The sequence below is a fragment of the Phallusia mammillata genome, chromosome 2 (assembly GCF_965637545.1).
Source record: "Phallusia mammillata chromosome 2, kaPhaMamm4.hap1.1, whole genome shotgun sequence".
In the NCBI taxonomy this organism is placed as follows: domain Eukaryota; kingdom Metazoa; phylum Chordata; class Ascidiacea; order Phlebobranchia; family Ascidiidae; genus Phallusia; species Phallusia mammillata.
Window position 1 is genome coordinate 2,058,605 of NC_137253.1, and position 17,202 is coordinate 2,075,806.

General features: G+C 38.1%; 2 protein-coding genes across 2 annotated transcripts in view; one reads left to right on the forward strand and one right to left on the reverse strand.

Moving 5' to 3' along the window:
• The first annotated feature begins 392 nt into the window (after window positions 1-392).
• On the forward strand, window positions 393-4,927 carry LOC145213740 (troponin T, fast skeletal muscle isoforms-like). Its single transcript, XM_080082127.1, has 8 exons — window positions 393-498; window positions 1,974-2,072; window positions 2,278-2,306; window positions 2,429-2,684; window positions 3,405-3,518; window positions 3,868-3,974; window positions 4,180-4,276; window positions 4,576-4,927. The coding sequence occupies exons 1-8, from the start codon at window positions 472-474 to the stop codon at window positions 4,702-4,704; spliced, it is 858 nt and encodes a 285-aa protein (XP_079938253.1). The 5' UTR covers window positions 393-471; the 3' UTR covers window positions 4,705-4,927.
• Window positions 4,928-6,581: 1,654 nt separating this feature from the next.
• The window catches only part of LOC145215624 (low-density lipoprotein receptor-related protein 4-like), a 52,405-nt gene continuing 41,784 nt past the window's right edge, over window positions 6,582-17,202 (reverse strand). The window contains exons 22-35 of the mRNA XM_080084346.1: window positions 16,676-16,860; window positions 15,871-16,114; window positions 15,128-15,258; window positions 14,579-14,728; window positions 13,985-14,096; window positions 13,201-13,369; window positions 12,398-12,630; window positions 11,781-12,045; window positions 11,243-11,436; window positions 10,482-10,617; window positions 10,037-10,213; window positions 9,357-9,479; window positions 8,473-8,927; window positions 6,582-7,887 (exon numbers count right to left, since the gene is read on the reverse strand). Coding sequence (XP_079940472.1) covers window positions 7,359-7,887; window positions 8,473-8,927; window positions 9,357-9,479; window positions 10,037-10,213; window positions 10,482-10,617; window positions 11,243-11,436; window positions 11,781-12,045; window positions 12,398-12,630; window positions 13,201-13,369; window positions 13,985-14,096; window positions 14,579-14,728; window positions 15,128-15,258; window positions 15,871-16,114; window positions 16,676-16,860 — 3,103 coding nt within the window. The 3' untranslated portion in view covers window positions 6,582-7,358. The remainder of the gene's footprint in view (window positions 7,888-8,472; window positions 8,928-9,356; window positions 9,480-10,036; window positions 10,214-10,481; window positions 10,618-11,242; window positions 11,437-11,780; window positions 12,046-12,397; window positions 12,631-13,200; window positions 13,370-13,984; window positions 14,097-14,578; window positions 14,729-15,127; window positions 15,259-15,870; window positions 16,115-16,675; window positions 16,861-17,202) is intronic.

The following is a 17,202-nucleotide window of genomic DNA, read 5'->3' on the forward strand; positions in this document are numbered from 1 at the left end:
TAGAAAATCCGAGTTAGTTTACAGGTAATACTGGTTCATAAACGGAATGTTTATTAGACCTTGCATTTAAACTATTATGGAACAGTAACGAGCAATATAACTGGTACAGTGGTGGGATTCAGTCGGTTCGCACCGGTTATATAGAACCGTCTCACGAAATTTCATGAGATCAGCGAACCGGTTAGCATTACTGGTTACTGTCAATAGAATATTTGTAACAGAACCGGCAGAAAAATATGACTTTTGTGATAGAACCGGCTGACAAAAAAGAATTGAATCCTACTACTGGACAGGACCCTTGCATTAAAACTATTCTGGAACTGCACCGAGCAGTACAACTGGCACCGAGCAAATAAGGATGTTTAAACGTACCTGTCGCATCAAAGAATTTTTGCTTGACATATTTATTTTTCCAGATAGAAATCAAATTAGTTTTGTTGTAAGATCCTGATCCGGACCACTACAATCATCATGTCAGATTCAGAAGATTACTCAGAGGTATGCTAAAAAAAAGTTAAAAATATGTAAAACAAATTAGTTTTTATGGATTTAGTACCAATAGTTTTACTTTTTATCGATAGCATTTTCGAATTTAAGATGCTAAAATATTGTTGACACATTCAATCAGACGAAAAGACGCTGTGACCGCTTTAAGTCAAAATCTAGAACTTCTTTATTACATAACTTATGACGTCACATTAGGTTCCGCCCGAGGAAGCACAAACAAACGAGGTAACACAAATATCCATCGTGACGTCAAAGTTTGAATCGGAAGCGATTTAAACAAGTTTTTTTTTAAATACCTAATAAGGTCATTTAGAAAAAGAACAATATTGTATTGTTCGCGAAAAAAACTTTTGAAAACACATTCGATGCAATGTTACAAGGAGCAATATTGTAACAGTCAGAATTTAGTCATTTGACCTTGAAACAGTTCAAGGTTAAAAAGTCGCTTGCCTGCTGCTGATCATTCATGCGTGTCAAAATTCCAATTTAAAGTTTATTGTGTCATTTTTAATTGATTTAGCTCGCTATAAACTTAAGAAATACTTTCATTTCGTTTTCTAAACATATCATGTTTTCATTTTCTTCCTTGCTCGTCACAAAAATCACTTGCATGAAATTAATCTCAAAATCACTTTTTAACCTTTAAAATATTTCCAACTTCTTAATGATAACTTACACGGGGGTGGGATAAAAGGAAGAAACAAGCGAGGAGGAGACAGAGGAGAGTGGGAGTGAAGAAGAGACAGAGGGGGAGGAGGAAACGGGAGAGGCGAAGAGAGAAATTGTACTATTTTTTTAAATAGCTTTAAATTTGCAAGGTTATTATAGGTCATATCGAACTTTTAAGGCCACCCTGGGTAAAATACAGGTGGAATAATGAGGTAACACAGATAGGGTTTTCAGTTGAGAAATAGAATAAAGTTTAAATTTGTAGAAATTTATTGGCAAATCAGGTTTTTTGTTATTCGACACTTTGCAGCGAATAATGTATCGTTCAGTTACGCCTGACGACGTAGATGCAAAGAATTATAAATTAACGTTTACATGCTGGGTTAACTGATAGACGTACAGAAAGTTTGAGCAATTGACGTTCCTTCAGGCCAGCTAGTGACCTCAGGAAAGAAACTAGAATGACACAGATATGATATGGTACAACTTTAGGAATATGTGCAGACCACTAAATGCGTGACAAATTGAATTTAACACTTGGTCATGCAGAGTAGAAAAAAAACAAGTAGATCCCAATGTCATATTGGAAATAACTAACAAATAAACTTGCATAAATATCATTTCACTTTAACTCGAATAAAAAACCGCAAAGAAAATTAAATTTATCGAATAAATATGTTAACGTTTATTACGTCACACACGTGCATGACGTCACTAACAACACGCTTGCTTTTTTCACCTGTCTTCGCCGAAATGACGTCATCCCCATCCGCTTACGCAATCGATGATGATGTCAGGAAGAGGTTGAGGAAACTCAGGAAGAGGTGGAAGAAGTTGAGGAACAGGAAGAAGAGGAAATCGAAGAAAAACCGGAACCACAGCAACAACGGGAAGAGGTAGAAGGCGGAACTTTCCGTGGATTCCCTGGAGAAAATATAACGGGCTACAATAATAGATAAATGAAGATTTAGAACGACTGTTGGTTATAAATCAGATAAAACTGACCGATTTTTAACAGCTAGCTTCCAAATTACCAAACATAAAATATCCCGCCCATGTTTTGGCGCTGATTAAATTCTAATTTTATTTTTTTGTTTTCAGCTCAAACCGGAAACGCCCCAAACTCCCAAGTAAGTCACGTGACGATGTGTTGGTTAAGATCACACACATAAGTCCATAAGTCAACTTTAATTTCTTGGCGTTACTTTATACTAAAATAAGTTTGAAAACAGAAGTGCATCTTCTTTTGCAGACTCTCCGTTCCTCGCATCACTCCTCCCAAGATCCCTGATGGCGAGATCGTTGATCTGGAGGACATCCACCGGAAGAGGATGGAGAAGGACATGGTAGAGCTCCAGGCTCTCATCAACGCTCACTTCGAGCAGAGGAAGAAAGATGAGGAAGAGCTCGAATCTCTTCGCATCCGCATTGAGCAGCGCAAATCTGAGAGAGCGGAACAACTCCAGAAACGCCAGGAGAAGGAGAAGCAGAGGATGGCACAGGAGCGGGTAAGGAGGAGCTGGTTCCATATTTATCCCCTAGTTCAGGGGTTTTCAAAGTGCGGCCCCCGCGGCATTTCACGTGACCCGCCGCTGCTGTTTCAAACTGTGTGGTCCGCTATAGCTGCGACTTCACGCAAAAGCTTTCCATGGAACTTTTTTACCGGTAAAAAGGAAGTATGGCCTACAAGGTGCTGTCGCAACAAAATCCCAAAACTTCCTTAAATCCCGTATATTTGCGTTCTAATTCTACGGTTCAATAACTTTCCATAAAACGTTGGCCCGCGGGGGTCTTTACCTGACAAAAATTGGCCCCTATTGAAAAAAGTTTAGACACCCCTGCCCTAGTTATAGTTTGAATTGTTGTGAATGACAACATACAAAGTGATATTTCTAAGACTTATTCGCGTAAAATTCCTGCTTTAATCTGCGCAGTTTGATAAATTGAAACAATGAGCAGCTGATTTCTGGGTTTAATTACAGATTTACCCTTCAATCTATTCCTCTCCCGCACAAATACGTTAAAAAAATGATACCCTAATTATCGGTTAAAATTGCTTTTAAACAGCAAAAGATCTTCATTTAATCTACACCACACTGGCACAAATACTTGTGATAATCCACAAGATTCTGTGGTCAAATTATTGGTTTGGTTTAGATGTACTTGTAAAAATTGCTTCTAAACTACAAGTCTTCATTGTTTTAATCTTTGTCCTCTTGCATCCGCAGGAGGAGCGCAAGCGCAAAGAAGAAGAGGAAGAGACAAAGAGGTTGGAAGAAGAAGCAAGAAAGAAGGCAGCCATCGCCAACATGTCACTTCATTATGGTGGCTACCTCGCCCGGGTAAATAATAAACTGTTATCAGATTTTAAAACTAAAACTTTGCGTTACAAAGTTACCGCAATAAAACGCAATTCTTTACGGGGTTCAAAACGCAATATTCAAAGTTTAAGTAAAATGTTATTCGAGTTAAAAATACAATGTTTTCAAAAATTTGAATAAAAAGTTAATGAGTAAACAATGCAATATTTAAAATTTAAATTAAATGTTATTGGAGTTTAATAAGTGAAACCTACTTTGAATGTAACTAGTGTACATAAACTTTATCCATGAAACTTTTAACTCCATGAAAAGGTGGATAGTTTCTCATAATACGTAGGGTAAGTTAAAATTTTTCTGTAAACTATCTTAGGCTGAGAAGAACAAACCCAACAAGAGGCAAACTGAACGTGAAAAGAAACGCAAGTACTTGGCCGACCGCCGTAAGCCTCTTAACATCGATCATCTCAACGTTGACAAGTGAGTTGAGAAATTGATTAGATTATCTTGGTGGTGTGAGATCTGTACAGTTGAAACAGTCGCAGTGTAAATGGTACTGGATACATTAATAGCTGATATTTAACAGCACTTGTTCATTTTAGATACTGAGCAGTGACTCTTGACCAACATACCGATTTCTAGGGGCTGACCTTCGTTGAAAACTAATTTTTACCGTCTTTTTTAGACTCCGTGACAAGGCCAAGGAATTGTGGGACTGGCTTTACCAGCTCGAAGAGGAAAAATACGATCACGAACAAAGAATCAACCGACAGAAATACGATGTAAGTTGTTTGAAATCTGCTTTTAACTCGATTTCTATTTTATGATGTCAAATGTAACTTAACTGTAGTAAACCTTATTTGCGGCGGGTCTTCTATATGAACCATTGGTCTAATGATTGCGTCAAACTTACCTAATTTAATGAGTGCGTCAAAATTTTTTTAATGAGTACCTAATTTTACAAGCGATACCCACAGCTTAGCAGGCCTTAGTTTGACCCACATAACCAAATAAAAACAGAACTTAATGTTTTTTTTTTGTTAAGTTGCAAAAACTTACGATTTCTATTGTTCCATCACAGATCAACCAGCTGAGACAACGAGTGAACGAGTACATGGGCAAATTCAGCAAGACCAAGCGCGCAGGAACTGGCAAAGTGAAGATCGCCGGTCACGGTGGCGTCGGTTCAGTTGCCGCTGCATTCAAATGAGATCCCAACCTACAAAACACAAAATATCCCATGTACAGAATTCCTACTTAAACTTAATTGCTGTGCTCTTGTTTCTGGATGTATGAGAATGTTTTTATGTCTCTTGTCTTTTTGTTTCGAAAAGATTCGATTTGTTTGACGAGTCGCCGTTGTTTTGTGTTTCAAATGCGATGGCCGTCAATTTTTATGGAAATCTTGGCATAATAAAAACCGGCATTACAAATTTTCATTTTTTACAGCTAAGCTGACAACAAAAATGCAACAGAAAGGATTAGGGTTTTTAAATTTAATTTAAAACGGTTGTACCCAGCTCTTTTCATTAAAAAAAGATCAATGTTGCTACCAGTACAAAAGGAATAAAAACGTTAACATTGTGTTTTGAAACATTTGTACACAACTAAAGTGGACACCAGCAAAAATTTGTCAAAAAACTAACACAGGGCTAACATTACAAGGTTCCCAGCAATAAAAAAATCACTTTTCATTCTTATTTTAAGAACCTTTAAAAAATAATGAACTTTAAACATGCAGGCACAATATCCAAAAACAAAATTAAGTAAAAAAATTGATAACAGTGAAACATAAATTGACAATCTTAAAGCTGTCACAAGTTAACAGCTTATGGCAACACTAATTTTGAACATGTCACTTTATATCTAAAAGCCCTAAAATTTGGTTTTTATCCTTGGTTAAAACTTTAATAAAAACTAATATGATCACAAAAACCCATAAACCTAAACCTAAAGAAACACATTTTAGAATACAAAAATTTTGAAGTTTTCCTAAAACTTCAACGCTCCCTGTGCATTATTTGAACATAAATCAGTTAAACAAAGGGCAAGTGTTGCTTGAAACCGTAACTTTACTTAATATTGCGTAAATACTGATAACTTACAACGTAAAACATACAACTTACCAATGTATAATCGTCCTTTTCAAACTGAAAATCCTCTTTGAATCCAGCACTTTCAAACAACAAATAAAACAAAACAGCATTGAGCAGGCACAACCGAAACCCTACTGTTACATCACAAACGCCGATTGTGACGCGCTTAAGGCAAGAAACGCGGAAACTAATTCGCTTTGTTCGGAACGCGTTTGAAAACAGCTGCCCGGTAAAATAACTTTGTATATTGTCATAAAACACATTACTCATCATGGGTATGTTTGATTTGTGATGTTATCATAAGTAATTGCTACACAATTAGCAAGTTGTCGAAATATAAATCAAATGTGTTAATAAATTTCAGGTACAATAACATAAAAGTAAATATTTTTTTTATCCAGTTTATGCCGCTTGCAGTTTTAAACCTTGTTTACAATCCGGGGAAAATGAATTGTTGATAGCTACGATGGAAAGCAATTACAGAATCGAATGTTTTGACCAATCCAAGTTTTCAGAAATCACACTATGGAATAATTTGTTCTAATTTTCTTTGCCAGCTAAACAGCAGGAAAATATCATATCATGGGCACAAGACGTGCGTCAAACCTTTCACAGCCATTAAGCCAGCTATGAGCTATGCATCATGAGGTTGAAAAAAGGTGATAGAACAAAACTGCAACTGTTCTGTATGACAAAGTTCTAAACATCTCATGTAATTGTTTAGTACAATTTGTACAATTGACCATGCAGGGGCCATTATGTTAAGTCATAAATATGTAACTTTGCAATAGAAATGGATTTGTTGTTCTTCAAATTGGTAAGTTTCCAACTTTTATATTAAAAAAGTTCTTGTTATTTTTGTTTCTTCTTGTGCTCTATACCTAATTGCATTCTTTCTCTACAATACAACCAAACCTGCCAACTAACTCAACTTCTACACAGACGAGTATTTTGCTCACTAACACTGTCACCATAACAACCACAGTCACAGTCACGTGATTCGAGTCAACACATTTTTGTGGCACTTAAAATTTCCACGCGGTGGCGACAGTGAGGCGAAAGTTTAAAAATCGTCGGAAAAACAACAACAACAAAAATAAATTTACAAAAGTTCAGGAAACTATAAATAAAAAGCGGATCGACCGTTGTCAGGAGCAACGGCTTACGTCATAGGCCAAGGAGTGCACGAGGAGGAAAGGTCAAAGGTTATAACACTGCGGCAAAAAAAATGGTGATCGGGTTTGTCACAAGGATTGGGGCGAAATGATTTGAATCGATGTGACTGTAATAAAAAAAATGGGGCAAAGGTCAATGATGGATGACGTCGACTGCACGCGAACAAACTCTTTCATTATTATCAACAAACATGCAAGATTTTCATTACATAAACAAAGTAATTTAACATGTTGCCAAAAGTAGCGGGTTTTGGCAAAAATATTTCGAGGTAGTCGGTAAAAAAAACTGGGAAGAGGGGGGATTCCCCACAGATGGTGCAACAGCGTCATCTAGTGGCGTAGAGCAATCAAGAGATAAACAGGACTGAAAAATTTGTTTCAAAACGCTGCGACCATTAAACTATAGGCGTTAAGCGTCAAAAACATTTCGCTACAGCGAACATTTCGTGTCAGTCGTACTCGGCGAAACGACATAATATTTGTGCAATAATCTAATCACGTGAGTTGGGAACAAACATCGAGAAACACTGCAGATGTGCTTCCTGTCAAAAATCGTGAAATTGAAGAAATGGGCGACAACTGTCATCAGGGATTCAACACTTGCTTGTTGTGTGATCCAGTAGCGAATCCGACTCGCCTTCGACGGGATTCGAACCCGGAACCTTTCGATCGTCCTCGGACAACATCGTGCATATCGTGGAAACACTCGACTTGGGCTGTTTTTCCTGTAGGTGGCGCACCAAGCGGTGTTTCACCTTGTTGCGTGCGCGCGCATCCGGGGTGACGTAATCGGCAGTGACGTTATCACCCTTTTCGTCGGAAGTTTCACCGAGCAGGGGCGAGTCGCTAGGTGTCGCCCCCTGTAAGTTATTGGGGGGTGAAGTGACCCCCTGGCGACGTGGAGAAGCCTGTTGAGGTTTGCGTTGTGCGTCCAAAGTCGAAACGCGACTGTATTGCGTAGTTGTGTCGTCATAACGATCGCTGACGTCAGAGGGCGTGTGTGAAACGTCAGAGCGGGGGGTGCACGACCCGTTGAGAATACTCTGGCTGCTCTGGCCGTCCAACAGATATTGGAATCTTACTCCATCGTCGTGTTGTTTCACCGCCCGCTTTTTCATTCGCCTGTGAATACGAAGGTAAAGTTAGTTTGTTTTGTTTCAGAAAACAACTTTGAACTTGTACGCGTTTAAAGGAGATATCACCACCATTTAAGCGCTTTGCTAATACACGTTGTTTGTCATTTACAATGAACTTGTATTGCTACGTTTTAATACCCTAAGTCAGGGTCGTAAGCCTCCATGCCCAAGTTGGCACATATATATCTGCTTCTAATTACTATTCGAATCAGTTGAAAAGAACCATTATTCCACACCATATTGTTGGCACCCAAGTCAAGTTAATGACAGAACAAGTAAACTGACACGCGGTGTTTAAAAGGTTGCCGACCCCTGCTCTACGTAATAGGTTTTAACCCTTTGCAGTTGCTGGTATTTTCGTATACTCAACAAAACGTGTGCTTCGTTTACCCCCCAACCATGCCAGATTTAACCTCAGGATAAATTCTCCCGTTTAAGAACCTCTGTTCTCCATACTTAACGAAACCAGGTAACTAAAAACGCCAAAGAGCAAACATTTGGAACAAGACAAAACAAAGTGATTTAAATTAATGACCCATTATTTTAAATCATTTTAGTTCCCACCACTTACTTCCAAAACAAGAATCCACATCCGGCAAACACGAGGAACACCACAACAGCGGCACCTAGCGACGCGAGCAGCAATCTGAGCAATCCGTGGTTTTGCGGGGAAACCGTGCCCCCTGACCCCATCACGTCCGGTGATGTAGTTACTTTCGGTGACGTAGTTACTTCCGCTGACGTCACAGCAATGACGTTGCGAGTGGTTGAAGAATTTTCGGGTTTGGGTGGAATCGGGATTTCGCTGCAGTTGCGTTGCAGGGATTCGGGGTGATCCACGGGGAAGTCCCCTTTACCCAGGCCGTCCAGGATCGACCCATCCTCCTCATCTTCGGGGTTAGTGGGGCTCGGGCACGCGCAAGTGTATTCGACCGACCCCTTCATCAAACAAAGATGAGTGCACGCGCCGTAGCCTGTTGTGACATCACAAGGACTTGTTCCTTTCTGACGCGAAGCCGAAACCGCCTGAAACAATCCAATGCGGTAGAGTGGTTAGTCAATAATCCGTTAGAGTGGAGATGCTTTTAGTTAAAATGAGTAAAATATAAATTTCTAAGTTTTTAATAGGAGTAAAAATAAGCGAAACTCCCTTTTTTGCATATTTTGGTTCACAGATGACATGCAGAAGTATGTGGAAAACCCAAAATGTCACAAAACATCATACTACGTCAGGCTTATAAAACTAAAAGCCACGATACGACTTTCGTCAGGTATAATACCGAATCAGCTAAATCAAGTTCAAGAATGCGAGTCCGGCAAAGAGTCGAGCCGTAAGTTCGAAACCTACTAAAGGCTATTTTTTTTCTAACTAAATGACCAGCAAATTCTAGTATACACCCGTTTCAAATCTATGTCTTTTTGATAATCTATTCACTTGTGTCGTTGATTTCTCACCTTAATATCCATGAGACCTTCCAACCCACGGATGATGGTATTTCTTTTGCTTGTGTTGAACGGATATTTGGTTGAATGTAAACTTTTTGTTTCCCAATCAGTCCAGTATAAAGTGTTGTCCAACTGAAACACAAAGTCAACGATAACAATAATAATTAAACGCAACATTTCTGCAAATTTATTGCAGTTTCAACGAAAAATCCTATATTTTTAGAAGCCTCCGTCGCACTTTTGGGCACAATATTTTTGCTACAACAAAATGTTTTAAATCAGAACAATTAATAGAAGAGGTTGATTAAATTCAATCCTAACAGCGTTTTTTTCAAACGTTGAGTTTAATGTGTGGCGTTATTTCACACATATTACATGACATTCTGTGAATGAGTTATTTACTCAACCAGTTGTGCAAATCTCACTATCATCAATTGGAAAAACACAACGAACTCAGTTTAATATAATAATCGAAATCAAAATTAGAACCAAACTTCGTCTTGTTGTGGTTCAAAATTCTTTACTGTTTTAACAAACCTCATAAAAGAAAGTAAAAACCAACCACTGAACTGCTAAAATCGATGATAAATCGTTTAAACTGATTCTAAAATAGTTCTTGTCGTTGCAAACCGCACAATCGTACTAACAAGCTCAAATGGGATCTTTATCTGATGTTATCTATTGCTTACATAAGTAACAGAGAATCCATGCGGTACAGATGGAACCACAATTCTTCTCTTCCTTCCGTTAAAATCGCAAGTTTCAATTCTTCTCAGATCATCGTGTGCGTCCACCCAATATATTCGAGACTGCTTGTAATCTATCGTCAACCCGTTCGGCCATTTCAGGTTTTTACGAACAACAATCTGTCAAATGTAAAACAGTTTTATAAGATTCATTACTTTTTGTGTGCCGAAAAAAAAATTGTCAAAGAAGCATAAAATTTTTTAACAAAATTCACCCAACTAATTGATGCATTTGCATCAGCAATTTTAACGAACTTACTAAGCACCTTCTTCTCAATATCTTTCTTCTGCGCAGTACAAAACAAGCACTGTCTCTAATTGAATTCCAAAATCAAACCCGTAAAGATTATGCTATTTCCTAATTAATCCTATACCGCACAGTCCTCACCTTTCTTCCCGACCCATCCATGTAAGCTTTTTCAATTCTCGCTTTTCCTCCCCAGTCGGTCCAAAACAACAGACCACGTGACGGGTGAACGCACAAAGCACGTGGTTCGTCCAAATTATCACTGATGATGACGCGTCTGAACAATAAATCAACGAGATATGATGAAACATTCAAACAAATAAAATTTTACACATTACAGAGAGAAAAAGCTTAATCCAGAAGTGTAGGTCAGGCCGTGCTCTTCGTGTGTAGGTTTTTATTAAACGGGGTTATTCGGGCCTGACATGATTTTCTGCCACTTTTTAATTTTACTTTGGTGGAAATTTTAATTCTACTTTGGTGGATCTATCTTTAGGGCCTAATTAGGGATTTATTCCGAACAAATACGGGTTGGTTTGGGCCGTGTTTGGGACCTGCTTACTACACCGAAGAACAAAACTGCTAGGGAGCTTCTAAATCGATTTTTTTGGAGACGCTTTAACAATAGTTGTTGTCATCAAAAGTGCAAGGCATTCACCACACTTTATTCAAATGCAGGCAATTTTGGTGTTGATTAGGAAACTTTTTCCAAACAGAGAGACACTGTTTAAGCACGTCTTCACCTTCAGTAAATAAACCTTTCGTCAAAACTAAACGGCGTCGTCTGTTACTACAGCATGAAGCAGCCCCGTTACAATCAAATATTTTACCCCAACAGTTGCATTGCTTTTCAAAGATTGCGATCATTTGTTCGATTTGCCACTACAAGGAGTTTCCCTTACCTGCTACTGCCGTCCAAACGCGACACAGAGATCGTATTAAGAACTGCGTCGGTCCAGAAAAGATTGTCGGCCACCCAATCCACAGCAATGCCGTCCATCGTCTTCAATCCGTGTGAAATTATCGTCTGTACGTTGGAACCGTTCAAGTGTGAACGCTTGATGACGTCAAGATATACGTCAGTGAAGAAAAGAAGCTAAAAGATGAAAATTGAAAGTTTAAAGTAAGCCCAGAGGTTTTGGTTTCAAATCTCGTCAAGACTTGTTTGTTTTTATTAACTAATCGGTAAATTTGGTTTCTGAAGTAAATGTGCTACTGATGCCAAATATAAGAGCACGAATTTTAAGTAGGTCAGGCTTTTAGTATTTTTGCACAATGCAGGGTTTCAAACTATAGGGGCAAATGTACTCAATACAACTACATTTTGTTCGTAATTTCTAGCATACATAATGTATTGTTTCTCATAATGTATTGTTTCGGTGCCTGATTTTGACGAGACCAAACAAACGTTAATCGGAAACACAAAGTTTCACAATTTACCTGTTTCCCATAGTGATAATCCACAGCTATGGTGTTCTCTAGCTCCCCTACTGGAAGTTCTTCGTACATGTTAAAGTCGGCCTCTAGCGACACCCGGCGGATGGAAAGGCGAGTGGCGAGCAGCAGATATTGGCTCGGCAAGTCGGTGCAAGTTCTGCCGTCTTCCTGCATCCGAACTCCGGTGGGACACGCGCACCTAAATCCGGTGTCTGAGGTAGGGCTTCGCAGACAGAAGTGGCTGCATCCGCCGTTGTTTGAACCGCACCTATGCAAAGCAAATATCTGGTTATTGTGGAGTCAAAAATACTGAACAGCAGTTGATTCTAGTTGACTGCGCAATGCTCGCTTATAAACCCGCTTAAAGTGACAATAAAGAATACTGTAACAAGCACTAATGGTTGACTGCACGAAGCTCGTTGGAAATCTGCTTTAAACTTACAAAGTCGTAAATGTAATAAGCGCTATGACTTAACCCTTTAGAAAACTACCCAAAATGTACAAAGTTGATTATGCAACGATTTTGCCAAAAAAACATAATTACAATCGGAATGTTGTTTATCTTTTTGTTCTACGACGCGTAAGATCCACGCAATAAAGTGTCGAGTCGGGGTATTTACCTGTTATTTCCTTTTTCATCCATGGAGACAGCCGCCATCCCCATCATATGTGGCATATTTTCACGCACAACACTAACACTGCTGATGTTACTTAACGACATCTGGTTAATATTCCGCGTTCCCCAATCATTCCAGTAGATGATGCCATCAAGTATAGCAAGTGAGTAAGGGTGGGAAGCTTGTGCGTAGAGAATCGTTCGGTTGCCTCCTTCCAAATCCGAACATTCGATTCGCTGGGTGAAAAAGAAAACAATTGTGTTTTATATATTTACAAAAATTTTAGGTTTTTGGGCAATGCATTAGAACTATTTACTACGTTACGTTTTATTAGATCTTACAAGTCAATATACAAGCTATTGCTGCCAGGCATAATATCAAGTTTATACAGCTCTTCTGGCAATTGTATTTTATTCCGACGTTTCGGCGTCCTATACAGGTCGTCATCAAGGTAAATAACATTAAATGCGACTGGTACAGTGCACAAGTCAAGTTTGCATAATGCGTTAGATCAGACACTGAGAAATCGTTCCGGCTTGACAATATCACGACCCGATAACACAGTCTGCGCTGGGATTTGAACTCACGACAGCAGACCATAGCGACATAGTTATCGTTATATTTAATATTACCACGAACAATTTTTTGTAGTTTGCAGAAATTTCAAAAATATTTTCACAAAATAAGTAATGTTTAAAAGCAACTAAACATTTTAATTTGTAAGAATACTGATTTAGATTTTAATAAAAATCGTAAAAAGAAAAAATACAAAGCACTGAAGTCATTAACACTGACGTCACCCTCACCTCAGTTTGTGCGTCACCCCAGATGACGAGACCTCGTTCTTGATCGATGACGACAGCGTTGGGCCAAATGAGGTCATTAGATACAATCACAGAACGATTCGTTCCATCCAAACCGGCTCGTTCAATTTTCGCACCAGGTGAATTCCCCCAATCTGTCCAATACATGTAGCTGTGGGAGAAAAAAAAATCTGTTAATAGCTTATCAGAAAATGGTCTTGTTGATTTTGTATTGTAGTCATAATTTTGATGACAATCTAACGCCATGGAACAGAACTGTTAAATTCGAACTGCTGTTAGTCAGTGGCATCACATGTTTAGAAATAATTACGCCGCAATACTGTCTCTGACGTAAAAAATCATTTTGCTGTTTTGGAAATTGATTGCTTTAAACCAATTTATTTTTGAGGATAATTCTGATTTTTATTAAATTTAGAATAATGAAAAGTCATAACACTAAATGTGCCCAGCTATTTCCGGCTTGGTGATTGTTTAGTACAATTGTGTCGCTATGTTGTCTTTCACCAAGCGAAATAAACTCAACTTAACTAATCAAAGGTTAACAAAGTTTACACAGAAAATCCTTTCAGTTTTTTGGACAAGTTTTGACATTCTATAAAACTTTGTAACGGTCAATGTAAGTGAAGCTTGAACAACAAAACTGCCAAATAGCTAAATAGAATACATTTTATTGCAAGGGTTTCAACAATCGTTTATGCCATTGTCATTGGTAGGTGTTCGATTAAATGTAAAAACGACCGAAAATCTGTATTTTATTGTGACTCACCCAAGCTCATAATGCAAAGCGATTGCTCGGGGCGACCCCATATTATCGTCGATCAAAATCCGACGCATTTTCCCGTCCAATGACGACACAGATATGACGTCACGACCGTCATCTGCAAATGTGAACGTAAGATTAAAAAATTGTTTGGCTGACATTAATTGGGAACATATTTTGCCAGAGTACAGACGAACTAGGTTAATTGAATAACAAACTTTCAAACAAAAAATAGCTTTCCAACGTCCCTTAAGTCACCAGGCATTTTTCCTCTATATCCAACGCATTTAAAAAAAACATTCATTTTTGTACTGAATGCCCTTTCCGAAGTTTTGTATATTAGAAAGGCATTAATATGCAAATTTAATGCTCGGGTCAGTGTGCATCTGCTTAACCGAGCACCGAGCATCAAAAACAGCGATGCTCGTGACCGAGTACTCGGCCCGGCCCGGCCCATCCCTTGTTAACAGGCTGATTTTTAGCAATATTAAAGACACAACAAAGTTTTTCATGGTAAAATTGCAACTCATCATGCTGAAATGTTTAACTTTTGTAAACATCTAAAAGTTCTAAAACTTTGTTGACATCAGCATTACGGACCTGTCCAGTAGATAAATCTTCCCACGTGATCAATCGCTATTCCGTCTACCATGTCGAGTCCTGAATCAATCACAACCTCGCTCTTGGATTGATCAGCCAATGAGCTTCGAGTAATTTCCCGCGAACCGTTATCAGACCAGTAAATGTAACCTGATGAAACAAAAATCCCTTGTATTAAATTAAAAACTTCTAAAAACTCTCTTGAAACAACTTTTAGCGTTTTTATTAGTTTGGTTTCAATTAAATTAAATTATTAACTTTAAATTTCAAAATAAAAGATAGCTTTTCCGTACATTGTGATTTTTCATACAGTATACTCGAATTAATGATTTGCCACCTAAAATTTTTCACACATTTTATACACGAGTCTTTTTTCATGAAAATATGCAAATTTAGACTTTAAATTTCACATGTGTTAATAAACCTCTAATCACTGAAAAGTCTTTGTTAATTTGCAAATAATCTGGTTTATTTTGAAACTGAGAGATTTTACAGGTTACCAAAAGCAACAAACTTCACATCTATTGATGTATTACACAGAATTCTTACCCTCCTGTGGATCAACGTCGACATCAGCAACATTTGTCATGTAAGCATCAATCGGCAATTTCATATCTGCTGAGTAAGCAACATCCAGTGAAATAACCCGGATGTCAGTTCGACGTGCGATCGCCAAAAACCTGAAATTGAAAATCGGTTGATGAAAAATAAGATATAGAAAAAAGTAATGGAAACCGACAAATACATGCGAAACCGAAAGTAGAAAAGTGTACTGTCATTTTACCTAAAATATTTGAACAACAACTTTACTGGTTTTGATATAATCATGCAGGTCATACTGCACTAAATGCGACATGCCTTTTTCAATAAACGTTCCAGGAAACTAGAAGGGTGGCTTAGCACTTTTTGTCGTTGCACATACACTATAACATATTTTGAAACATTAATATATTTCTTTCAGTAATTTTATAATGGGTTCCATATTACGTTAGTTGTTACTGCAGGCAGAAACTCACTGCCCACACATGCAAAGTTGAAAACAATTCATTTCAAGAGATAACCATAATAAAGTTTGGTGTTGTTAAGTAAAACACAGAAATTTTTACTGGGCCTAAATAATCTTTACAAAGTTTAATGCTACAACATTTGCATAAGGTATAATAAAAGTAATCATTCGATTGGTACAGTAATTTGTAACATAAAACATATATTTTTGTATCTACTGCTATGAAGTAAAAGTACTGTATTGCTATAAAGTTACTTAACACACAAAAATATTTATTCTAACTTACTTGTTCATTTTGGTGTTACATTCTTTTCCACTAGGTCCCAGGGACAGTCCCGTGGGGCAGGCGCAAGAATAGGGGGTTTCCTCGATAGTTAGGGGTGCGTTACCCCTTGGGGCGAGAAGACATAGATGAGAGCAACCCCCGTTTCGCAGAGAACATGGGTTAGGAGATTGAGGCCGTGTTTGGTGGAAATAACGGATGTCCATCAGTTGCTCCAAGTGTTCCCGTAAAACTTGACGGTTTTCTCCTAAAAAGCAACGAGGTGAGATTTACAAAAAGTTTAATGAACAATTTGTGTTGAAATGGGATAATGGAAAGATTTAAAAGGGCAATTTTACAGTTTATTTAAAATATAACAGAAATTAATTTTTTTCCACAGTTGACTGCAAGATGATACTGAATAAATTCTGTGAATCAATAAAATGCATTGCTGACCCATTAAAATAATTCTGATTCCACAAATTTTGCTGCTGATGCATTAAATTGTTTTGCTGACTTATGAAATAAACAGCTCACTACGGTTAAATACTCCTAGCTGGGTAGTAAACCCGTTTCAAGCTTTAGAGCAACAGCCATGCCGAATTGGTTGATTTTATTGTAATCATTATGAAAGCTTAGTCTAACCCTAATAGCCCTACCCGTCAGCATTTTTTTTACACAAAATGCATTTTAAATGCTCTTTGTGCCACCTACCGGAATTTCGCAAACGTTAGTACTGTGAGTTCCTGTGTTAGTAACTCTACCGTCTTACACAAGCCAAAAAAAGTTTCTTTTCCAATCTTTGAAACAAAAACAAAATTCAACCAACCTGTCTCCTTATCCGCGCTATTAATCGACTTCGAATCCCAATCCGTCCAATAGATCCGAGTTTCATCCAATGTGATCCCGAACGGATGTGGGAGGTTGTGCTCGATAATCTTCCTCCTGTTTCCGCCGTCCAAGTCACAAGCCTCGATGGCTTGATACGAACGACCAGCCTCCGTCCAATATACTCTGTGAGTGAATATTGTAAGTTAGGTCTAATCAGTTTTAAAACGTTGATTTTTTCTGTTTTTTTGGCCTGGCGCGCTATAATTTTTATGTTGAGTGTGTCGTGATCGTCTGCATGAACGCTTTAGAGTTGATCCCAGCAATAAATTTAGGTTTCTAATTGGTGATGTGTTATAATATAAGTTAGGGCTATTGATGAACCTGTTCAACGCGTCAAAAGGCCCACAATGCCGCGATTTACACAAGAAATAAAATAGAAACCCAAATATTATAGTCATCAGTTCTAAAACCCTTAGTAGGCTCCTGTCGTGGGTTTGAATCCCACTCAGGCTAGATTTTCTACGT